This window comes from Lichenostomus cassidix, unplaced genomic scaffold, assembly GCF_008360975.1.
Source record: "Lichenostomus cassidix isolate B80296 unplaced genomic scaffold, HeHo_3.0 HiC_scaffold_38, whole genome shotgun sequence".
In the NCBI taxonomy this organism is placed as follows: Eukaryota; Metazoa; Chordata; class Aves; order Passeriformes; family Meliphagidae; genus Lichenostomus; species Lichenostomus cassidix.
The window spans coordinates 2,013,304-2,032,176 of record NW_028147440.1 but is presented as its reverse complement, the minus strand read 5'-3'; the positions used below and the strand labels follow the sequence as shown (position 1 = coordinate 2,032,176).

Sequence of the window (18,873 nt, the reverse complement as noted above, 5' to 3'; positions counted from 1 at the left end):
AACCGGGAAAAAGGGGTTTTTTTTATCCAGGGAAAAACAGTCAGGAATGGAAGTGTTATCTGGTAAAAACCGGTAAAAAGTGGGGCTTTATCCAGGGAAAACCGGTCAGGAATGGGAGTTTTATCCAGGGAAAGCGTCCTGACTGGGAGTTTTATCCGGCAAAAGTGGGGGTTAATGCAGAGAAAACCAGTCAGGAATGGGGGGGTTAATGCAGGGAAAACCTGGGGATTCCCGGGGGTCTCCAGGAGGTCCCAAGGGGCTCCTGGGAGGTCCCTGGGAAGGGTCTGGGGAAGTTTCCGGGGCTTCCCGCGAGTTTCTCCTTCACGTTTTTCCAGCATCGAGCTCCTTTTGACCTCCGCAGAGATGCCGGGGGGAAAAAAAGCCAAATTAACCCCAATTTTGGACAAAATTTCCTTTAACTCCTTTTCCAGACACAAATTCTCCAACGCGAAGTTTAAAAGAAAAGTTTTCCAAAATGCGATTATTTTTCCTTCAAGAAACCTTTATTTCATGATACAAAAAAAAACCCAAACTAACAAAAAACCCCAGAAAAACCAAAAACCAACAAAACCGCCTCAGATCTCAGGATGGGATTGATCCCAACAAAACCAGGGTAAAACAGAGCACGGGGAATGTGCCCTGGAGAAGGAGGAAGGAAAAGCTGCAAAACCACTTAAATGGTTTAAATGACTCTTCCTGGTAACAGCCATGGTCTGGAATGGGAACAGAACCTTCTCCAAGGCTTTTCTGGATCTGATCCAAATTTTCTTTCAAGCAGTCAATTTTTCTTTATTATCATTATTATTTATGATTATAATTATTAATTTATTAGTTTTTAAATTTTCAGCTTCCCCTCCCCTTCCCTGAAACTTCCCTTCCCTGAAACTTCCGTGAAACCTCCCTTCATTCCTTCCCTTTTTCCCTCCCTCCCGCCCTCCCTCCTTTCCACCTCTTTTCTCTCCCCATCCCCAGCTCCCCATATCCAATTTCCCGCCCCTTTTTTCCGGACATCCCGGATTTTCCCTTTCCCTCCTTCCCCCTTTCCCTCTCCCCGATTTCCCGGATCTCCAGCGGCACCGGGACGAGCACCGGGCGGATCCGGAGCTTTCCCTCTTCCCCTCGGGATACGAACGGGATGAACTTCCCCGCGGGATCCTCCAGCGCCATCCCCGCCACCAGCTCCCTGCGCTCCACATCGTAAAACTCCAGCTGCTTCTTCTGCGGGTCCAGGAGCACCCCAACCACAGAGAGACCCTCCTGCTGCTTCTCGAGCGCTTGGCCGCTGCCGCTGCGGCTGGAGAAAAGCTGTCCGTGGGATGAGCGCAGAGCCCAGGAATCCCGGGAATATGGGCCAGAAAGGCTCACTCCGTCCCGCAGCACTCCCAGCGCCCAGTCCAGCTCCCCGCCCAGCTCCACCTCCCAGTAGCTTTTCCCGTCTCCCAGCGCCTCCCTGGCCACCAACACCTGGATCCGCAATGAGCACCGTGCATCCCACAGATCCAGGAACAGGGTGTTGGGATCCAGCGCCACGGGAACTGCGGGGGAAAGGGAAGGATGCCGTGAGCAGAGAGGTCCTGGGGGCTTCCACGAGGGATTGGGACATTCCCGGGGACTGCAGGGGATGTAGCAACTGAGGAACTGAGGGGCCATGGAATCAGTGAGACCATGAGTCCCAGAATCCTGAAATCTCCAAATCCCGCAGTTAGTGAGGTCCTGGAGTTGTTCAACAAGGAATTTGAACATTCCTCAGATCAGGGGATGAGGCCACTGAGGAATGGAGGAGCCATGGCATTCCCAAATCCCCAAATTCCATGATCCTTGAATCCCTGAATTCCCAAACCCCCAAATCCCAGAGTGGGTGACACTGGAAGGGATCCCACAGGTGTCTCCTGGTCCCTGTGACACCCCAGAGCTCTCCCAGCTGGGTCCTTCCTCAGAGCACAACTCCCTCTTTCTCCTCCAATCCATCCTCCCAGGAATTGTGTCCCAATCCCATGGCAGACATTCCAGTTTGGCCAGGATGTCTCTGACACTGTGGAATTTTGGGATGACTGGAAGTGCCATGCCAGGGTGGCTTGGTCAGGTGGTCACTACATTTTCATGGAATCAAGGAATGGTTTTGGTTGGAAGGACCTGAAATCCCATCCAGTTCCACTCTTCCATGGGCAGGGACACCTTCTGCTATTCCAGGTGGCTCCAAGTCCCTCCCAACCTGGCCTTGGACACTTCCAGGGGTGGGGAATCCACAACTGCCCTGGGAATTCCATTCCACCCCCTTCCCAACCTCACGGGAGGAATTTCTTCCCCAAATCCCACCCAAATCTCCTGTTTTCCAGCAGGAAGCCATTCCCTGTGTCCCACCATCCCAGCTCACCCGCGTGGCTCCGAGCTTCCCAGAAATCTGTGGGAAGGAAAGGGAAAGAGGAATTTATTGGATCTGTTGGGCAGCGTTTTTAATGATTTTTGTTAATGAAAGGAATTGATTGGAGTTAAACTCATGGCAATAAAATGGAATTTTTGTCCCACTTACCCAACTCGGCTCTGAGTTGCTCTGGAAAGGAAAGAGAAGAAATTCCAGTTATTGGCACTTCCTTAGAGGGAATTTTTCCAGGTCAGATAACCCTGACCCATGGAAAATCCATCAACACCACGGGTTGATATTTAAATTTTTAAATCACAATTAACCATGAAAGAATTTGTGGAGCTAAATTTCAATTGAAGGGGTTTAAATTTGTGGGTTAAAAGAAAATGATTCAGTTTTAAATTTGAGGGGTAAATTAAAAGGAAAGGGTTTTTGATTTGTGGGGTTATGGATAATTATATGTCATATATATGATATGATACGATATAAAGCCATATATAGTAATATATATTACTATATAATGACATATTATATATAGTATTTATCTAAATAATATATATAATATATTACATTAAATATATAATAGATAATATATAATCATAAAAATAGAATAAAGTGGAATAGAATGATTATATTATTATATTATATTAAGGTGTGTAAATAAAATATTTATTATACCATATATTACTGTTTATGATAGAATTTATTTTTCCATTATATAACATTTTTACTATGAAATTTGTTAAAATTATGTTTAACATATCTTATGTATGATTTATATGGAATAGAAATAGAAAAATTCTATTTTGGCAATTTATATGTATATTAATATGTAACACATTTATCATGTACAATATGAAATATTTATCATGCATCATATGAAATCCATAATTTTTAATATAGAATGTAGAATATAAAATGCATAATATTGATACAAAACATTCTCTTACCAAGTTGGTTTTTTTTTTCCAGCTTTCCTGTGGAAAAACAACAAATTCCATTAAAATTCCAGGGCTGTTGGGGAGCTAAGATTCCCAAGGAAGGAATTCCAGCCCTGAGCAAACCCTGGATCGTTTTGGACTTTAAAACTTTCCACACAAAAACTGTGTTGGATGAAATTCCTAAAAGCCAGTGCTGGGACAAAAAGTTGGGATTGGGTTGGAAGGGAAAATCCCAGAAAATTTTCCATCTTTTTCAGCAGAGCTGCTTAATAATGAATATTAATGTAATTAATAACTGTGTTTAGTAGGAATGAAATTAACATAAATTGGAGAAATGGATTTACCTGCTTCAGCTGTTTTCTTGCTTGTCTCCAAGACTGTCATAAAATGCAGGGAAAGAGGGAAAAAATTCCATAAATTACTGGGTTTTCTATTTTAGGAATAAAGTCAATTTAATTCAGGAGTGGAATAAATCAAATTTAATTCAGAAACAAAATTTAGGAGGGAAATTAATTGAATTTCATTTAGGAGTAAAATGAAATAATTTTATTTCAGGAGTAAAATCTAGTTTTGGGGGAAAATTTTATTAAAATTAATTTAGAAGTAAAAGTAATTAAATTTGATTCAGGAGTAACATGCAGAAGTAAAATTAAATACATTTAACTCAGGAGTAAAATTTTGGAGTGATACTAAAAAAATTTAATTTAAGAGTTAAATTTAATTGAAGAGAAAAATTAATTAAAATTCATTCCTAGGTAAAATTGAGGAGTAGAATTATTTCAAACTAAATTAGGAGTAAAATTCACTAATTTAGTTTAATTCAGGTGAAAAATTTAGGAGGGAAATGAAATAATTTGAATTGAGGAGTAAAATTTAGGAATGAAATGATTTAAATTTCATTCAGAAGAAAAGTTTAGGAGTAGAAATAGAATTAATTCAGGAATACAATTTAGGAGTAAAATTCATTAGATCTAATTTAAGAGGAGAATTTAATTTTGGAGGAAAATGAATTTAAATTTAATTGAAGAGTAAAATTAATCTAATTTAATTTAATTTAGGTGTTAAAATGATGGGAATATAAATAATTTCATTGTCCTCAATTATTAAATCTCTGACAAGGTGTTTTACTGGAAATCGGGAAATGAATCCATTGGAAAATCAGTTTATTGGAAAACCAATTGATTAGAGAATTAATTATTTGGAAATCAGGCTGATTTTATTCTTCATTCAAAAAACCACATCTTTTTTTGGGAAAAGCACCCTGGAAAATGAGAGGAGCAGGAAAATTGTTCTTACCCTGCCCGGACTTCAAACAGTCCCGTTCTGAAATTAATGAGACATTAATTAATAAATTTCACTGTTAAAAACTTTAATTGTGATGTTTTCTTAATGACTTTTTAATTCCCTTTTTTTAATAAACTGAAATAAGAAAATTAAAATTAAATTAGTAAATAAATATTAAATAAAATTAATAAATAATGGTTAATTAAATAATAACTAATTCATAAAAATTAAATAAAATTAAGTACATTAAATTAATCCCCCTCCTCCCAAATCCTCTTCCCAAAAATCCCATTCTCACCCTCTGGATCTCAGAATGTCCCTCAGGACCCTCAGGAAGAGCCCCAGACTTGCATTAATTAGAGACTTCCATCAATTGAAGAGGAAGGAAATTAAAAATTAATTAATTAAAGAGGAAATTAAGTCCAGTTGGAATCAGCTGTCATTGATGTTCCTGTTATTTCAAAGGGAGTTTGGGATGAAAACCCCAAAAAATTGGCAGAAATTTATCAGGAAAAGGGTCAGGGAAGTTTAAAACAGTTAAATATTATGAATTAAAATATAGTTATTTAATTATGTAATAATTGAGCATTGTAAGAACATGCTGCATATTATATAATATATACAAAATTATATAATAAAATGGTATTAAATGATATATGGTATATATAATTATTTTTTTTTTATTGTATTAATGGAAAATAGTACATTGTACTTTAATACATAATTATATATTATACTGTATCAGAGTCTAATCTATTCTATTCTATATTAATTATATTAAGTAATTAATATATAATACATATATTCTACATATTATTTAATATAATATATAATTATTTATGTTACATGAATATTATTAATATCATGAAATAATTACAATTATAGTAATTATATATTATATTACACAATCTGTTATATTGTATGATTTATGAATGACTTTATATTAAATAATTATTAAGATAATAAAAATATTAATACACATACAGACTATTGTAACTGCAATATTATAGAATTATCACAGTATTGTTAATTATATTAATGCATTAGTTTTATTATTCTAATGCTATTAATTCTAATAATATTCTCCTATTGAAAATATTGTATTAAATCAATAGGTATTAATGATATTTAATATTGATATAACTAATGACCCCGAGTGATTGACCCACTGGAGAGGTCAATAAATCAAACCCAGAACAAATTTTCCCGAATTCCACTGGGATTTTCATCCTGGAATTCTGAATCCCTGGATTCCCAGGAGATTGTACCTGTCCTCATCTCTGCTGTCAACCTGGCTGCAATCAAACAAATCGAAATATTAATTGTTGATCAAGGCTAATATTAATATTTTATATATATTTAAAGTATTTATATTTTATATAATTTTTTACTTAAAATATTTTACATTTAAATATATCTTAATCTATATTTGTACATTATATTTTATATTCTGTTCTATTTCATATTATATTTTTATATTAGCTATATAATAATATTATCTTTTATATAGTATATTTCTATATATAAAATATTTTATATATTTTTATATATATACACTGTAAATTATATATTTATATTTATAATGTATTCATAAAATATTTATTCCATCTTATCTCTTCCTATATTGAATATTATATTTCTTTTCTATTTAGGGTTTCCATGGAGTTTTCCCCTCCTCACCTGCTTTCCTGGTTTCTGTAAAACTCCCTGGAAAAAAAAAACCTCCCATTATTTTTTCACAAAAAACATCTTTTAAATATAATTCCAATTTCTCTGCTTTTATAATGAGAAATTAATTAGGAATTCCCCAGTTTTTAAAATTTTTACAGGAATATTCCATAAATGTCCAAGAATCTCTGTGTCCCAAATCCTGATTTTTAACTATCTGCCAATTAATTTTTTCCCTCTCCCTCTCAATCCCAGATTTCTGAATCTGATGTGGAAATTTTTCTTTTAATAATAATAATAATAATGATTATTCCAATGATAATGATAATAAATAGTAACTTCCAAGTAATAACTAATAACTAAATAAAATATTTTAAAAGCAGAAAATTAAATAAAATAATTTAAAATAAAAGAGAATAAAAATATGAACAAATAATTTAGCATTAATTAAATTAAAATAATAATATGTAATGATAAATAATTAGATAAAAGAATGTAATTTTTATTTAAGAGTTTATAATTCAATAGACAATTGGAGACAGTAAAAAATAAAATAACAAAATGAAAATATGAAAACTAAAAATGAAAATACAAACTAAAATCATATATGGATAAAAATTAAAATAAAATAGATTTAAATTATTTTGTAGTTTAAAATTTTTATTTGAATTTAGGGTTTTGGCCAATTAAAAGCAGGAATACTCACGTTTCATTTTATAAACCACAGCCCCGAGAATTCCCAAATCCACAGTCAAAATTAGGAGGGAAACAATCATCCAGGGGGAAGTGGAAGGGAAGAAGGAATCTGGAAAACAGGAATGGAATTATGAGATGGAAAAAAATGGGAGCTCCAGGTCATCGTAGGATCTTGGGAATATCCATTGGAATGTCCCAATCCTTCCTTCCTTCCAGGTCATTGCAGGTCTCGGGAATGTCCACTGGAATGTTCCAGTCCTTCCCTCTCCGAGCTAAAATGGATCTCAGATGCTCCAGGAGACACAACAATGGATTTCTTCCCACGTTATTTGTCTTCCCACAGGTCATCGGCCTGGGACTGGGGATCTGGGATCTCTCCAGGGACAACGGACAGCAGACACCAACAGATCCCAACTGATCCCGGTGCTCCAGGATCATTCCATGGTCAAGGGAGAGATGATGTACGGCAACCATAAATGAATCCCAACTGATCCCAGTGCCCCAGGATCATTCCAGGGTCAGGGGAGACACAAGTGACAGAATCAAACCATGGGTCCTGACGGATCCTGGTGGTCCAGGATCATTCCAGAGACAATAGAGACACAGGGACAGCATCCACCAACTGATCCCGACTGATCCCAGTGGTCCAGGATCATTCCAGGGTTAATGCAGAGATGATGGACAGAATCCACCACCTGATCCTGGCTGATCCCAGCTGTCCAGGACCATTCCACGGTCAGTGGAAACACAATGGACAGCACCTCCCACCCAATCCCAGCTGATCCCAGCTGTCCAGGATCATTCCATGATCAATGGAGAGACAATGCACAGCACCTCCCACCCAATCCCAGCTGATCCCAGGGTCACTCACCTGCAATCCTCACTCGGGATTCCCGCGTGGCATTGAGCACCTCGTTGACCACCCTGCAGGACACTTCCTGGTCCGATCCCGGCTCCAGCCTCATGGAACTCACCACATCAAAGATGCCAGAAGAGTGGCCTGGAGTGCTCCGAGTGGTCACTTCCTCCGGCCGCGGCTGCCCTTGGCTGTCCAGCCAAAGCACAGAGGGCTCTGGGAACCATCCCTGGGATCTGCAGGAGAGGCTGATGCCATTCCCAGAGTGTCCATCCAGGAAAACCGAGGGCTCAGCACCTTCAGCTGCACAATGGGAAAAGAATCAACTCCAACAAAGAGCAGACAAGGAATTCCCTCACCAAATGGGATATTGGGATATTGGGATGTTGGGAAGAAATTCATTACTGGGAGAGCACGGAGAGGCTGGAATGGAATTCCCAGAGAAGCTGTGGATTCTCCATCCCTGGAAGTGTCCAAGATCCCATTAGATGGGTTTGGAGCAACCTGGCATAGCAGGAGGTGTCCCTGCCCATGGCAAGGGTTGGAATGGGATCAGCTTCAAGGTCCTTCCAACCAAACCCATCCTGGGATTCTCTGGCCTGAGGTGGGAAGGTCTCCCCTAGATTTCTCCATAATAACGTGCAAATTAATCAGATTTTTTATTTTAATTCCCATCAAATTGCTGGGAAATGGCTCTTCCTGTGCATCCTGGTCCCAGCTGGGATGGAGTTAATTTCTCCCAGAAGCTGTGTTGGATTTGGAAATGATGTCAACGGTCAAGTGCTTTTCATGGCTCTTATTTCCATTGTTTTTCTTTTCCCCCACATTCTTTTCCTCCTATTCTAATTTGAGTTGATTTCAGTCATTAAACTCTTTGCATCCCAACTGAGGAATTTTCCTACTTTCCTTGGATTTCCCATCCTGGTTTCCCCAGGGAAGGGGAGTGAGGGGCTGGGTGGTGCTGAGCTTCCACTCCGGATTAAACCACTAAAATCCAAGGTTTTTATGCAATCTCCCATTTTATTTGCATCACTTCCCCATCGATCCAAAACAACCTTTGGACTGACTTTGTTCTCTCCACAAAAAAGCTGGAATTGCAATAAAGTTGTATCTCCCTAAGGGGAAATTTTTCGGGGGAGTAAGTTGGGATGACACTGGGAGCAGGTGAAAACTGGGATACTGGGAGGAAAATGAGACTCCACGACCTCCCTGGGCAGAATTTTCTGGTTCTTTCCTTCTGTGGAAAGAGGTTCTTGCCCTTGGAGATGTTTGTATGGATTGATGGGGTACCTGTATGAATTTATATTTGTATGGATTGATGGGCTATTTTTATGGATTGATGAAATATTGGTATGGATTGATGAGATATTTTTATGGATTGATTGGATATTTTTATGGATTCATGGGATTTCTCTATGGATTGATGGAATATTTTTATGGATTGATATTTATAAGGATTAATGAGACATTTGTACGGATTGATGGGATATTTGTATATGATTGATGGGATATTTTTGTGAATTGATGGGAGATATTTATGGATTCGTGGAATTTCTCTATGGATTGATGGGACAAACTCCCAGCCTTCCCTTCTCCGACCAGGCCAAGCTCCCCCAGTCTCTTCTCATCCAGGTGCCTCCTCATCCTTGTGGACCCTCTCCAGTCAACCCCTGTCTTTCCTGAATCCTGGAACCCAAAACCAAACTTCCTAAACCAAACTGTGATCTGGAATTACCTGGATTTACCTGAGACCAAATGAATCCTCTGCAGGAAAACAAGGATGGGAAGAGTCAGAATGCAGACCCCCCCTTGGTAAGACCTCAACAACCCAAATATCCATGGAAAATCCCTGGAGATCCCTCTGATTTCATGGGAAAAATCAGGAATTCTTTCCCTGGCACTCACCTGCCACATCCAGGTCCACCACGACCTCATCGTACCAGTTCTCAAAGAAGACACTGCAGGTGTATTTCCCTTTGTCTGAGGGCTGGACATTCTTCAGGAGAAGAGACAAATTTCCCTGGTGGAATTCCAATGGGAAAATGTCCGTCCTGTCCCAATAAGCCTCGAATTCCAGAAATGGATTGTGAAGGTTTTTCCCATCAAAAGTGGCCACTGCTCTTTCTGTGGAGTTTCCGTTGAAGATCCACTGGACAGAAAGTTTCCGCAGGATTAATTTTCCTTGTAACTGACAGGGCAGGACAGCGTCATTCCCAACGATTCCAATGACAGGGCTGTCAGGAGGAATGAGGTTGTTCCTGCCTGCAATGAGAGAGATGGGAAAATTGCTCTCATCATGGGATCATCCAGTCATGGAAAGGTTTGGGTTGGAAAGGAGCTTTAATGGCATTGGGAGTTGGTGCTTATCAAAGTTCCTGTGGGAAATTTGGACATGGAAATGCAGGGAAACGAGTTGGGAAAACAAACAGATTTTGCCTGGGAATGAACTCCCTTCTTAAACAAAACTGGGATTGGGACAGAACCAGGATTTACCTGTGACCCAACAGATGATCTGTAGGAAAACAAGGATGGCAAGAGTCGCCGCCAGCAGGAATTTGGATCCCAGCATTCCACAGCTCGGGAATACAAATATCCAGGGGAACTCTCACCAGACTCCTGCCAAGCATAGAAAATGGGAATCAAACTGGGGCTGATCACTTCCCTCCATTTATGGAAAATCCTCCAAGGTTCCAACGCCTTCAAGGGAAATCAGAAAAATGTCAGGATCAGCTGTTTTTAAGGAAATTCAAGCAATCCAGTTGTGGTTCCCAGACTAAATCCAAGCCCAGTGGCATGTAGATAACCTCAGGCAGGAGGGAAACTGAGGCAGAATTCCTTAAAAAGCTCATTCATTTCCCAGTCCTGCTCCAAATCAACCACTGTCCCCCAAAACTCCACATCTTGATTCCCCAGTTCCTGTTGGCTTCACGGAAAGTTCTGGTGCCAGGTGGAAGCAGAAGGTGGAAGCAGAAGCTGGAACCTCCGGAATGGATCCTCAGAATTCTCAGAAGGTAAAGAATGAACGGATCCATTGTTCCTGTCCAGAATAAAATCCTGAAACTCTCCCAACACCAGCAGGATGGATTTAGACTGGGACATTCCTGACCTAAGGAACTGTCCCATTCCGCTCTAAAAGGGGGACTCGGGAATGATTCCTTTAATGGATTTCTCAGACAAAAAATGAAGTGCAAACACGGCAATATTATATCTGAGAACTGTTTATTGATAAAGAAAGGGTAAGTGTTCCTACCCAAGGGGGACAGAAAAAGGAACAAAGAGGGGAAAAGAGAGACAGAGAAAGAGAATATGGGACAGATCACTCCCGCTGTACCCCGGGCACCCTGTTGGTGAGGGTTTGGCAGATGGAGTGTGTGCACTGCGAGCTGTGAGAGTCTGTGTGGCTCCCGTGGCACAAGATCAGGAACAGGACTCGAAGCGGTCAAGGTCGGAGCACGGTGGCTGCAGGCAGCTCGGGGCTGGGTGCAGGCAGGGTGCAGGTGGCGGCGGTGGCTGTCATCGGGGAAGCAGAGAGCACGAGGTTGTCGAGGCGACGGAGCTGCCTCGGGAAAGCAGCGAAGCAGAGCAGGACACGGGCAGACAGGACAGCCAGAGAAGTAGCGGGATTGCAGGGGGGAAAATGCGAAAGCGGGGAGGGGGCAGAGCTGACCCTCCAGGCGAGCCCCCGCTCCCTCCGAGAAACCCCCAGAAAATGGCCGCCGGGCTGTGCCTCAGCCAACTGCCTTATGTGCTCGGCACTCCCACAGCGTGACTTCCCGCGCGTTTTTCCCGGGCATCCGGGGATCTGCCCCGCCGCAAGGGGGGCGGGGCTTGCTGAGCAGCAGTGGGAGGTTCCTGTCTCCTGATTGGCTGCCAGGCCTCTCGGGAGACAGAGCTCCCCACACGTATGCAGACCCTCCGGTGATTGTTCACCTCAGGTATAACGCATGTTGAGGCATAAACAAAAATCACATTGGTCTCTCACAGGAACACACATCAGCTTTCAAACAGTCATTCCAGGCCCACCCGGTCAGGATCACTGGGGTTGGAAAAGGCCTCCAAGGCCATTGATTCCAGGCTGTGCCCAATCCCTGCCCTGTCACCACCTCAGAGCTCAGAGTGCCTCATCCGGTCCTTCCTTGGACTCATCCAGGGGTGGTGACTCCACCGTTCCCTGGGCAGCTCCTTCCAAGCCTTTCCAGGAGGAAATTGCTCCTGATGTCCAACCTGACCCTCCCCTGGCACAGCTCAGAGCCATTTCCTCTCATCCCAACCCTTGTTCCCTGGGAGCTGATCCCCACCTGCCCCCAGATCCACCCTCCTGGCAGGGAGTTGGGGGGGAGCCAGGAGGTCTCCTGGAGCTTCCTTTTATCCAGGATGAGCTCCCCTGGATCACTCCAGAGTTTTCCAGACCCTTCTCCAGCTCTGCTCCCAGCTCTGGACTCACTCCAGCTCCTCCATGTCTGTCCTGTACCTGAGACGCCAGAACAGAGCCCAGAATCCCAGCTGGGGCCTCCCCAGTGCTGATCCCAGTGGGACAGTCCCTGTCCTGATCCTGCAGCTGCACTATTCCTGATCCCAGTGGGACAATCCCTGTCCTGCTCCTGCAGCTGCACTATTCCTGATCCCAGTGGGACAATCCCTGTCCTGCTCCTGCAGCTGCACTATTCCCAGTCCCAGCCAGCTTCCCACCTGGACACACCTGGGCCCATCCAGCCACTAGGCAAAGAAAAAACCAAACCAACTCCCCAAAAGAGAAAGGCTAAAAATTACTTTAAATAGAGGAAGACAAAATAAATTCTATGGAAAAAACAATCAATATTTCCATGTCTCAATCCATCAATCAAGGTCCATAATCCCAATTATAGGTCGAGTTTAGGTGTAAATTGATAGTTTGATTCATTCATTAAGGCAAAAAAGAAATTAAAATTAAATGGTCTTTAAAAACTTCACTTAAAACCACCCACAAATAACAGGAATTCCCACCAAGGCAAAAATATATTCCAACCTGGATTCAATCCCTAACAAAGCACCACCTCAGTATTCTACCAAAACCCTCACCATGGACAATCCTTTTCCAGCCAGACTTACCTGAACAGCCACATCTGCAGTATCCATATTAAATTCCACGTGGATCAGGGAATCAAGGAATTCTTGTATTCCCTGGACACAGATCCTTTCCACATCTCTAACAGGGGAACACACTCCAGGAACTCGTGCACTCGATCCTACAAGGCCTGAAAAGGGACTTTGACCACAAAAGACATTTCTTCACTCATGTGTTACATTCCAGCCAATCCCAACAGCCTGGACCCTGACAGTCCAAAGGTTCTGTTTGTGATGCACTCTGATCCAAAGGGCAGCAGGAAATGCTTTCCAATCCTCAGCACCTGGCCAGGGCAGCTCCTTTGCCAACTTTAGTTTTTGCTCAACTCAGAAAAAGTCGGGAATGGGAGGCAGAGAATCCCAAATGGGGGTGGATCATCCCACCGGGATGACTCGGAGTTCAAATTGGGAATACACAACACAGAGACTGGGTGGGAATCCATGGATATCGAAATATTGGGGATTTAGGCCTTTAAAATTCCAAAATGTCCAGGTTTGTTTATCCATACATCAATTTTACTTCTGGACTCAGGAGAGGGGAGGTGTCAGGGTAGGCAGGGAGCTGGAAAATGATTGGCTTTACGAGATGCTCAACCTTCAGGGCAAATTAAAAATTAACTGGGGCTCAAATCCCTTCCAGTTAAAGGTGGGACAGATTCGTTGCCCAAAGATGTCAGATGCCACACCTGCATGTAAAATTTGGGATTTCTGGTGATCCCAGCTGGGATCAAACACAGCCTAGACCCAAAACTCAAACCCCAAAACCTCCAGACCTGTTTCCATCCAATTTTTGATTAATTTCTGTTTTATGCTGAACCAAATAAAAACTCTCTCAAAAAAGGCTAAATGTTAATTTAAGGAAGGAAAGACAAAATAAATTCCATGGAAATAACCATCAACATTTCAATGGCTAATTCCATTAATAAAGGTCCAAAATCCCAATTATGGGTCATTTTTAGGTGTAAGAAGATTGTTTAATTCATTACAATAAGGCAGCAAATTAATTAAAATCCCAGTGTAATTCCTGAACGTAATTGGGCTGCTTTGCCACAGACAGTTCTGAATATTTTTCCCAACAAATCCTTCATCCAAGACAGGAGTGAAAACATGGAATAAAATGGGAATAAAGAGCAACTTTGGGATCATTTCACATCCGATTTATTACAAAAATTCCATGTAATGTTTTCATGCTTTTCCTGCATTTTCAATGGCCTATTTCCCACGCCCTTTCCCGATTTCCTTCCCACACTTTTTTTGTATTTTTCTCCCATTTCCCCCTTTTTTTACCTTCCCCACCTTTTCCCCTTCTCCCTTTCCCCCTTTCTTTACCATTCCCCCATTTCTCCACCTTTCCCCATTATACTCTTTTCTTAGCTTTTCCTGCATTTTCTCTCCCTTTTCCTGCATTTTCTCTCCCTTTTCCCGTCTTCCCCCTCTCCTTCACCTCTCCTCCCTTTTATTTTGCCTTTCCACCTTTTTTTACCTTTTCCTTTTTTCATCCTTTTTCCTTCCTCCCTTTCCCTGTTTTTTACCTTTTCCACCTTTTACCTTTCCCCTCGTTCTCCACCTCATTTTTTCCTCCCACCCTTCTCCCCTTTTCCTCACACCCTTTACCCATCTCTTTTTTTTACCTTCCCTCCTTTTTTACCTTTTTTACTCTTTCCCCAAGTTTTTACCTTTCCTCCCATTTTTTCCCTCCAAGGCCTCAACCTCCCCCAAATTTCATTTCCCATCCCTGACACCCAAGATTTACTTCTTCCCTCCTTCCCACCGAGCCTTTCCCTGGATTTAAAGCAGCACCAGGATCAGTAACAGAACATTCTCCAAGGCTTTTCTGGGTCTCATCCCAATTTTATTTCAACCTGATGAGTTTTTTTAATTTTTATTTTTTTTTTTAATTATTATTCTTTTAAGTTTCCCTGCCCTCCCTCCCTCCCTCCCATCTCTTTTCCCTCCCCATCCCCAGCTCCCCATATCCAATTTCCCGCCCCTGACATCCCGGATTTTCCCTTTCCCTCCTTCCCCCTTTCCCTCTCCCCCATTTCCCAGATCTCCAGCGGCACCGGGACGAGCACCGGGCGGATCCGGAGCTTTCCCTCTTCCCCTCGGGATACGAACGGGAAGAACTTTCCCGCGGGATCCTCCAGCGCCATCCCCGCCACCAGCTCCCTGCGCTCCACATCGTAAAACTCCAGCCGCTCCTCCTGCGGGTCCAGGAGCATCCCGAGCGCCGAGAGATCCCCGCGCTGCTGCCCGAGGGCGCGGCTGCCGCTGCCGCTGGAGAAAAGCTGTCCGTGGGATGAGCGCAGAGCCCAGCGAGCCCGGGGAGCATCGCGGGGATCACCGCAGGAATCCCGCCGGGAATTCGGCCCGGGCAGGCTCTCTCCGTCCCGCAGCACTCCCAGCGCCCAGTCCAGGTCTCCGCCCAGCTCCACCTCCCAGTAGCTCTTCCCAGCTCCCAGCGCCTCCCTGGCCAGCAGCGCCGCCATCGGGAGCGAGTCCCGCGCGTTCCCGAGATCCAGGGGCCGCGCCTCGGCATGCAGCGCCACGGGAACTGCGGGACGGGAAGGGTTAATGAGCGGAGCGGGCCCGGGAGGGATTGGGGCATTCCCAGGGACTGCGGGGAACTGAGGGGCTGCAGAATCCCTGAGTCCCGGAGTCCCCAAAGCCGTGAATTCCTGTATCCCAGAATCTCCGAATCTGAGAATCCCAGAGTGGGGTGAGCCCTTTTGGAATGGTTGAACTAGGAATTTTAACATTCCCTGGAACAGAGGATGTGGCCAGTGAGGAATTGAGGGGCCATGGAATCCCTGAGTCTTGGAATCCCCAAGTCCCAGAATCCCCGAATCCCCTGAATTCCTGAATTCCAGAATCCACAAATCCCAGCATCTCAGAAGCCCACAGTGAGTGAGGTCCTGGGATGGTTCAACAAGGAATTCCAACATTCCCTGGAAGAGGACCACTGACAATTGGAGGGGCCACAGAATCCCGGTAGTAGCCTGCAGAATCCTTGAATCCTGGAAACCTAAAATCTCCAAAACCCTGAATCCCCAAATCCCTGAATATCTGAATCCCCCAGAGTATCTGAATATCTGAATCCATCAGCAAGGGCTGGCAGCTGGGAGCCTTGGGGCTGTTCCTCCAGCTGCTCCTCTGACCATGGTCTCCACCTCTCCATTCCCAAACCCACTCCCACCCACCATGGCACAAGGGGTTTTCAGGCCCACAGATCTGATGCAACCCCAGAAGTTGATTGTTGGGGTAGGCAGCTGCCGTGGATGTAGCTGATCCTGGGCAACCAGCTGCAATCAGCCCAACTGGACCAGAGGGGTTTGAGCAGAGGAATTCTAGAGGAATCTCCAAGCCAAGCCTCTGTGTGAACAGCCCCCAGAGGGCCCTCTTTGCCCACTCATGTCCGAGCTCCATCCTGCCCCAGTTAGCTCCTGTTCTGCCTTTCCCACCCTCTGAAACCTCCCTAGGAACACCATAGAAACCTCCCTGTCCAGCTGTGTGTGCCTGGAGCTGCAGCTGCTCTCCCCATTTATTTCTCAGGTGGTGTCAGCAGGCAGGGACAGGTGGGATGAGGTCCCTGGGACACCAAGGGTCCTCCCGCCATGCAGCTCCATCAGGGATGAACTTGGCTCAGCTTGGCTCTCCTGGTCATCCTCATGCTGGCTTTGATGAGAATCAGAGGAGAAAAGTGGAAGATGCTGTTGGAGTTCCTGAAGCAGTGGGCAGGAGCCTGGGAAAGGGAAATGCTCCAAGATATCAGCTTCCAGTGAATCCTTCAACACTCCTTCTGGCCATCTCCTTTCTCCAAGCAGAGCTTCCTGGCTGTGCTGATCAACAAAGGTTGCTATGCTCCTCTTCTCTGCCTCTATCCCTTGCCCCCTGTCCAGGATATGCTCAGCCAAGAAAGCAGCAGATGTTACAGGTGCTCCAGGTCCAGCTCTGCGCCTCCTTTCCCAAAGCCTCCCATCTTACAGCTGCCCTTATCAGCCAGAGGAAGACGGGACCCAGGACCAGGGATTCCCTCCAGTTCCCAAAGACCAAATCCATTGCAATCCCAAGTGCTTTGCAGAGCAGAGATCCCATGTTTGACACAGTGGGTCCTCCTTGCTGTCTGCAGTGGACGTCTGCTCTCCGTGCCAAGAGGAAATGAAATTAAACACACACAGGAATTGGATACAGACACAGCTCCATCTGACTTTGGAGATTCTGAAAACTGTGCTTTCACATGTCTCAAGTCTTGTAAAGAATCACAGAAACACAGAGCAGTTGAGGGTGGAAAGGACCTGCAGGGATCATGTGGTCCAACTTCTCTGCTCAAGCAGAGGCACCTGGAGCTGGTTGGCCAGAACCTCATCCAGAGTCTTTTGAGTATCTCCAAGGATGGAGACTCCACCACCTCCCCAGGTAACAATGTCTGTAAGACTCAGAGAGCAGTTTGGGGCTCAATGGCCTTGCTGCATTTCTCTCTCCATTTGACATCTTCTTTGTGAGGTACCTTGATTGGCTAAGAGACACAAGCTGCAACATGAGAAATGAAATGGACTGAAATATTTTTGGTAGCTTTTTACCAGGAGGGTAACAAAATATTTGAACAAGCTGACATGATTTGACCCATGGAGGGTTTTTTCCATTATTGCTACATGGTGAAGAGGAGAATGTAAATAAAAATGAGAAGCTGTTGCCTCTTGCCATTGCATTAAGGCCCTAACTGGTTTCATGCCATAAAGTTTGTGAAGATGATGAGAGCTTGAACCAGATCCCATCTGTACTTGCACAGACTGAAACCCCACAAAAGAGCAGCTGGAAATTAGCAGATACTGCTCAAATCTGGATTTTCAGTAAGATGGGGAACTGAGTGGGATGGGATGAGAGATTCATTGAGAAAGAAAAATAAAGTCATGAGGGGATTGTTATAGATTGAGACTCACAGAACCAATATTGAGTCAGAAGCCAATTAAGAATTTGTGATTTATTAGGCAAAGCAGTAGCGAGCATACAGCGCTGGCGGCCAAGGGCGCGCAGGCTCCCCCCCTTACAGTCTTTTATAGGCTATCTTCTGGGCTACGTGTACTGTGTTTTCTGTGTTGCTGAAGGCTTCTTCTGTTCTTCTTCTGCTGAGACAGTATATCTTGTGGAGTGCCAAGGTTACAGATTACTTATTCCCACCCTGCCAGCGAATCTTTCCCACCCAAAACAACTTCCCTTTGTTTTAAGCAGTGTTAGCAAGATTTGCAATTTCTTTTCCAAGAGGTGATAGCAAGATTTGATGAACAAACAGTATCTTTTCTATTACAAACCCCCCCCCCCTTTTTTTTTTGTGACTTAATTTTGTTCATCAAACCTCCGTAGTTCTGCTTGGCTCAACATTAGGGCTTCAGCTAAGGGAGATTCTTGATCCACAGACTCATATTTGGCTCGGACTAACATGAGGTAAGTTGCTTCTAACCTTTTTGTGGCTATAGCTATTATTCTGCTGATTATACAGGGTCCAAATGTGAGTCCTAATACTAGCAACATTAAAGGGCCAGCAATGGTTGATAGCAAAGTGCTCATCCAGGGTGAATAGTTAAACCAAGATTCGTACCAGCTCTGCTGAGCCTCTCATTCTTTCTTTCGCTTCTCTAACCCCTCTCGTACTTTGGATAAGGAGTCTTGGACTACTCTTGTGTGGTCTGCATAAAAGCAAAGTCTTCTTCTAAAGCTGCACTTATCCCTCCTTGCTGCATAAAGAGTATGTCTAAACCCCTTCTATTTTGTAACACTACTTCAGATAGTGATGACACTGATTTCTCTAGATACCTGATCGATGTTTCAATTCTGTCAAGATCCTCGTCTACTGCTGCTCTTTGGTCTGTAAATCCTTTCTGTTGTGTGACTAAGGCAGAGATTCCAGTGCCTGCACTGGAAACTCCTAGTCCTAATAGAGTGGCTATAGTGAGTGCAGAAATGGG

The 18,873-nt window shown here is 43.6% G+C and overlaps 2 protein-coding genes across 2 annotated transcripts in view; both read right to left on the bottom strand.

The window, feature by feature from the left end:
• Window positions 1-903: 903 nt before the first annotated feature.
• Window positions 904-13,136, bottom strand: LOC146422975 (butyrophilin subfamily 3 member A2-like). The gene is made up of 11 exons (XM_085045407.1): window positions 12,896-13,136; window positions 10,301-10,423; window positions 9,713-10,069; window positions 7,823-8,110; window positions 6,962-7,060; window positions 6,268-6,294; window positions 5,856-5,882; window positions 4,600-4,626; window positions 2,531-2,551; window positions 2,375-2,401; window positions 904-1,535 (listed from the first exon to the last, which is right to left on the bottom strand). The coding sequence occupies exons 2-11, from the start codon at window positions 10,374-10,376 to the stop codon at window positions 904-906; spliced, it is 1,581 nt and encodes a 526-aa protein (XP_084901533.1). The 5' UTR covers window positions 10,377-10,423; window positions 12,896-13,136.
• Window positions 11,247-18,873, bottom strand: part of LOC146422970 (butyrophilin subfamily 1 member A1-like) — a 73,501-nt gene continuing 65,874 nt past the window's right edge. Inside the window, exons 3-4 of the mRNA XM_085045406.1 lie at window positions 14,834-15,464; window positions 11,247-11,367 (exon numbers count right to left, since the gene is read on the bottom strand). Coding sequence (XP_084901532.1) covers window positions 11,247-11,367; window positions 14,834-15,464 — 752 coding nt within the window. The remainder of the gene's footprint in view (window positions 11,368-14,833; window positions 15,465-18,873) is intronic.

What these genes read in the sequence shown, in the direction of transcription:
- LOC146422975 (XM_085045407.1), bottom strand. Translation starts at nt 10,376, where the DNA reads ATGCTGGGATCCAAATTCCTGCTGGCGGCGACTCTTGCCATCCTTGTT. An exon ending in GATCATCTGTTGGGTCACAG is followed by an intron (nt 10,070 to 10,300) that starts GTAAATCCTGGT and finishes CTCTCATTGCAG; the next exon opens with GCAGGAACAACCTCATTCCT. An exon ending in GACAGCAGAGATGAGGACAG is followed by an intron (nt 4,627 to 5,855) that starts GTACAATCTCCT and finishes CATTAATTTCAG; the next exon opens with AACGGGACTGTTTGAAGTCC.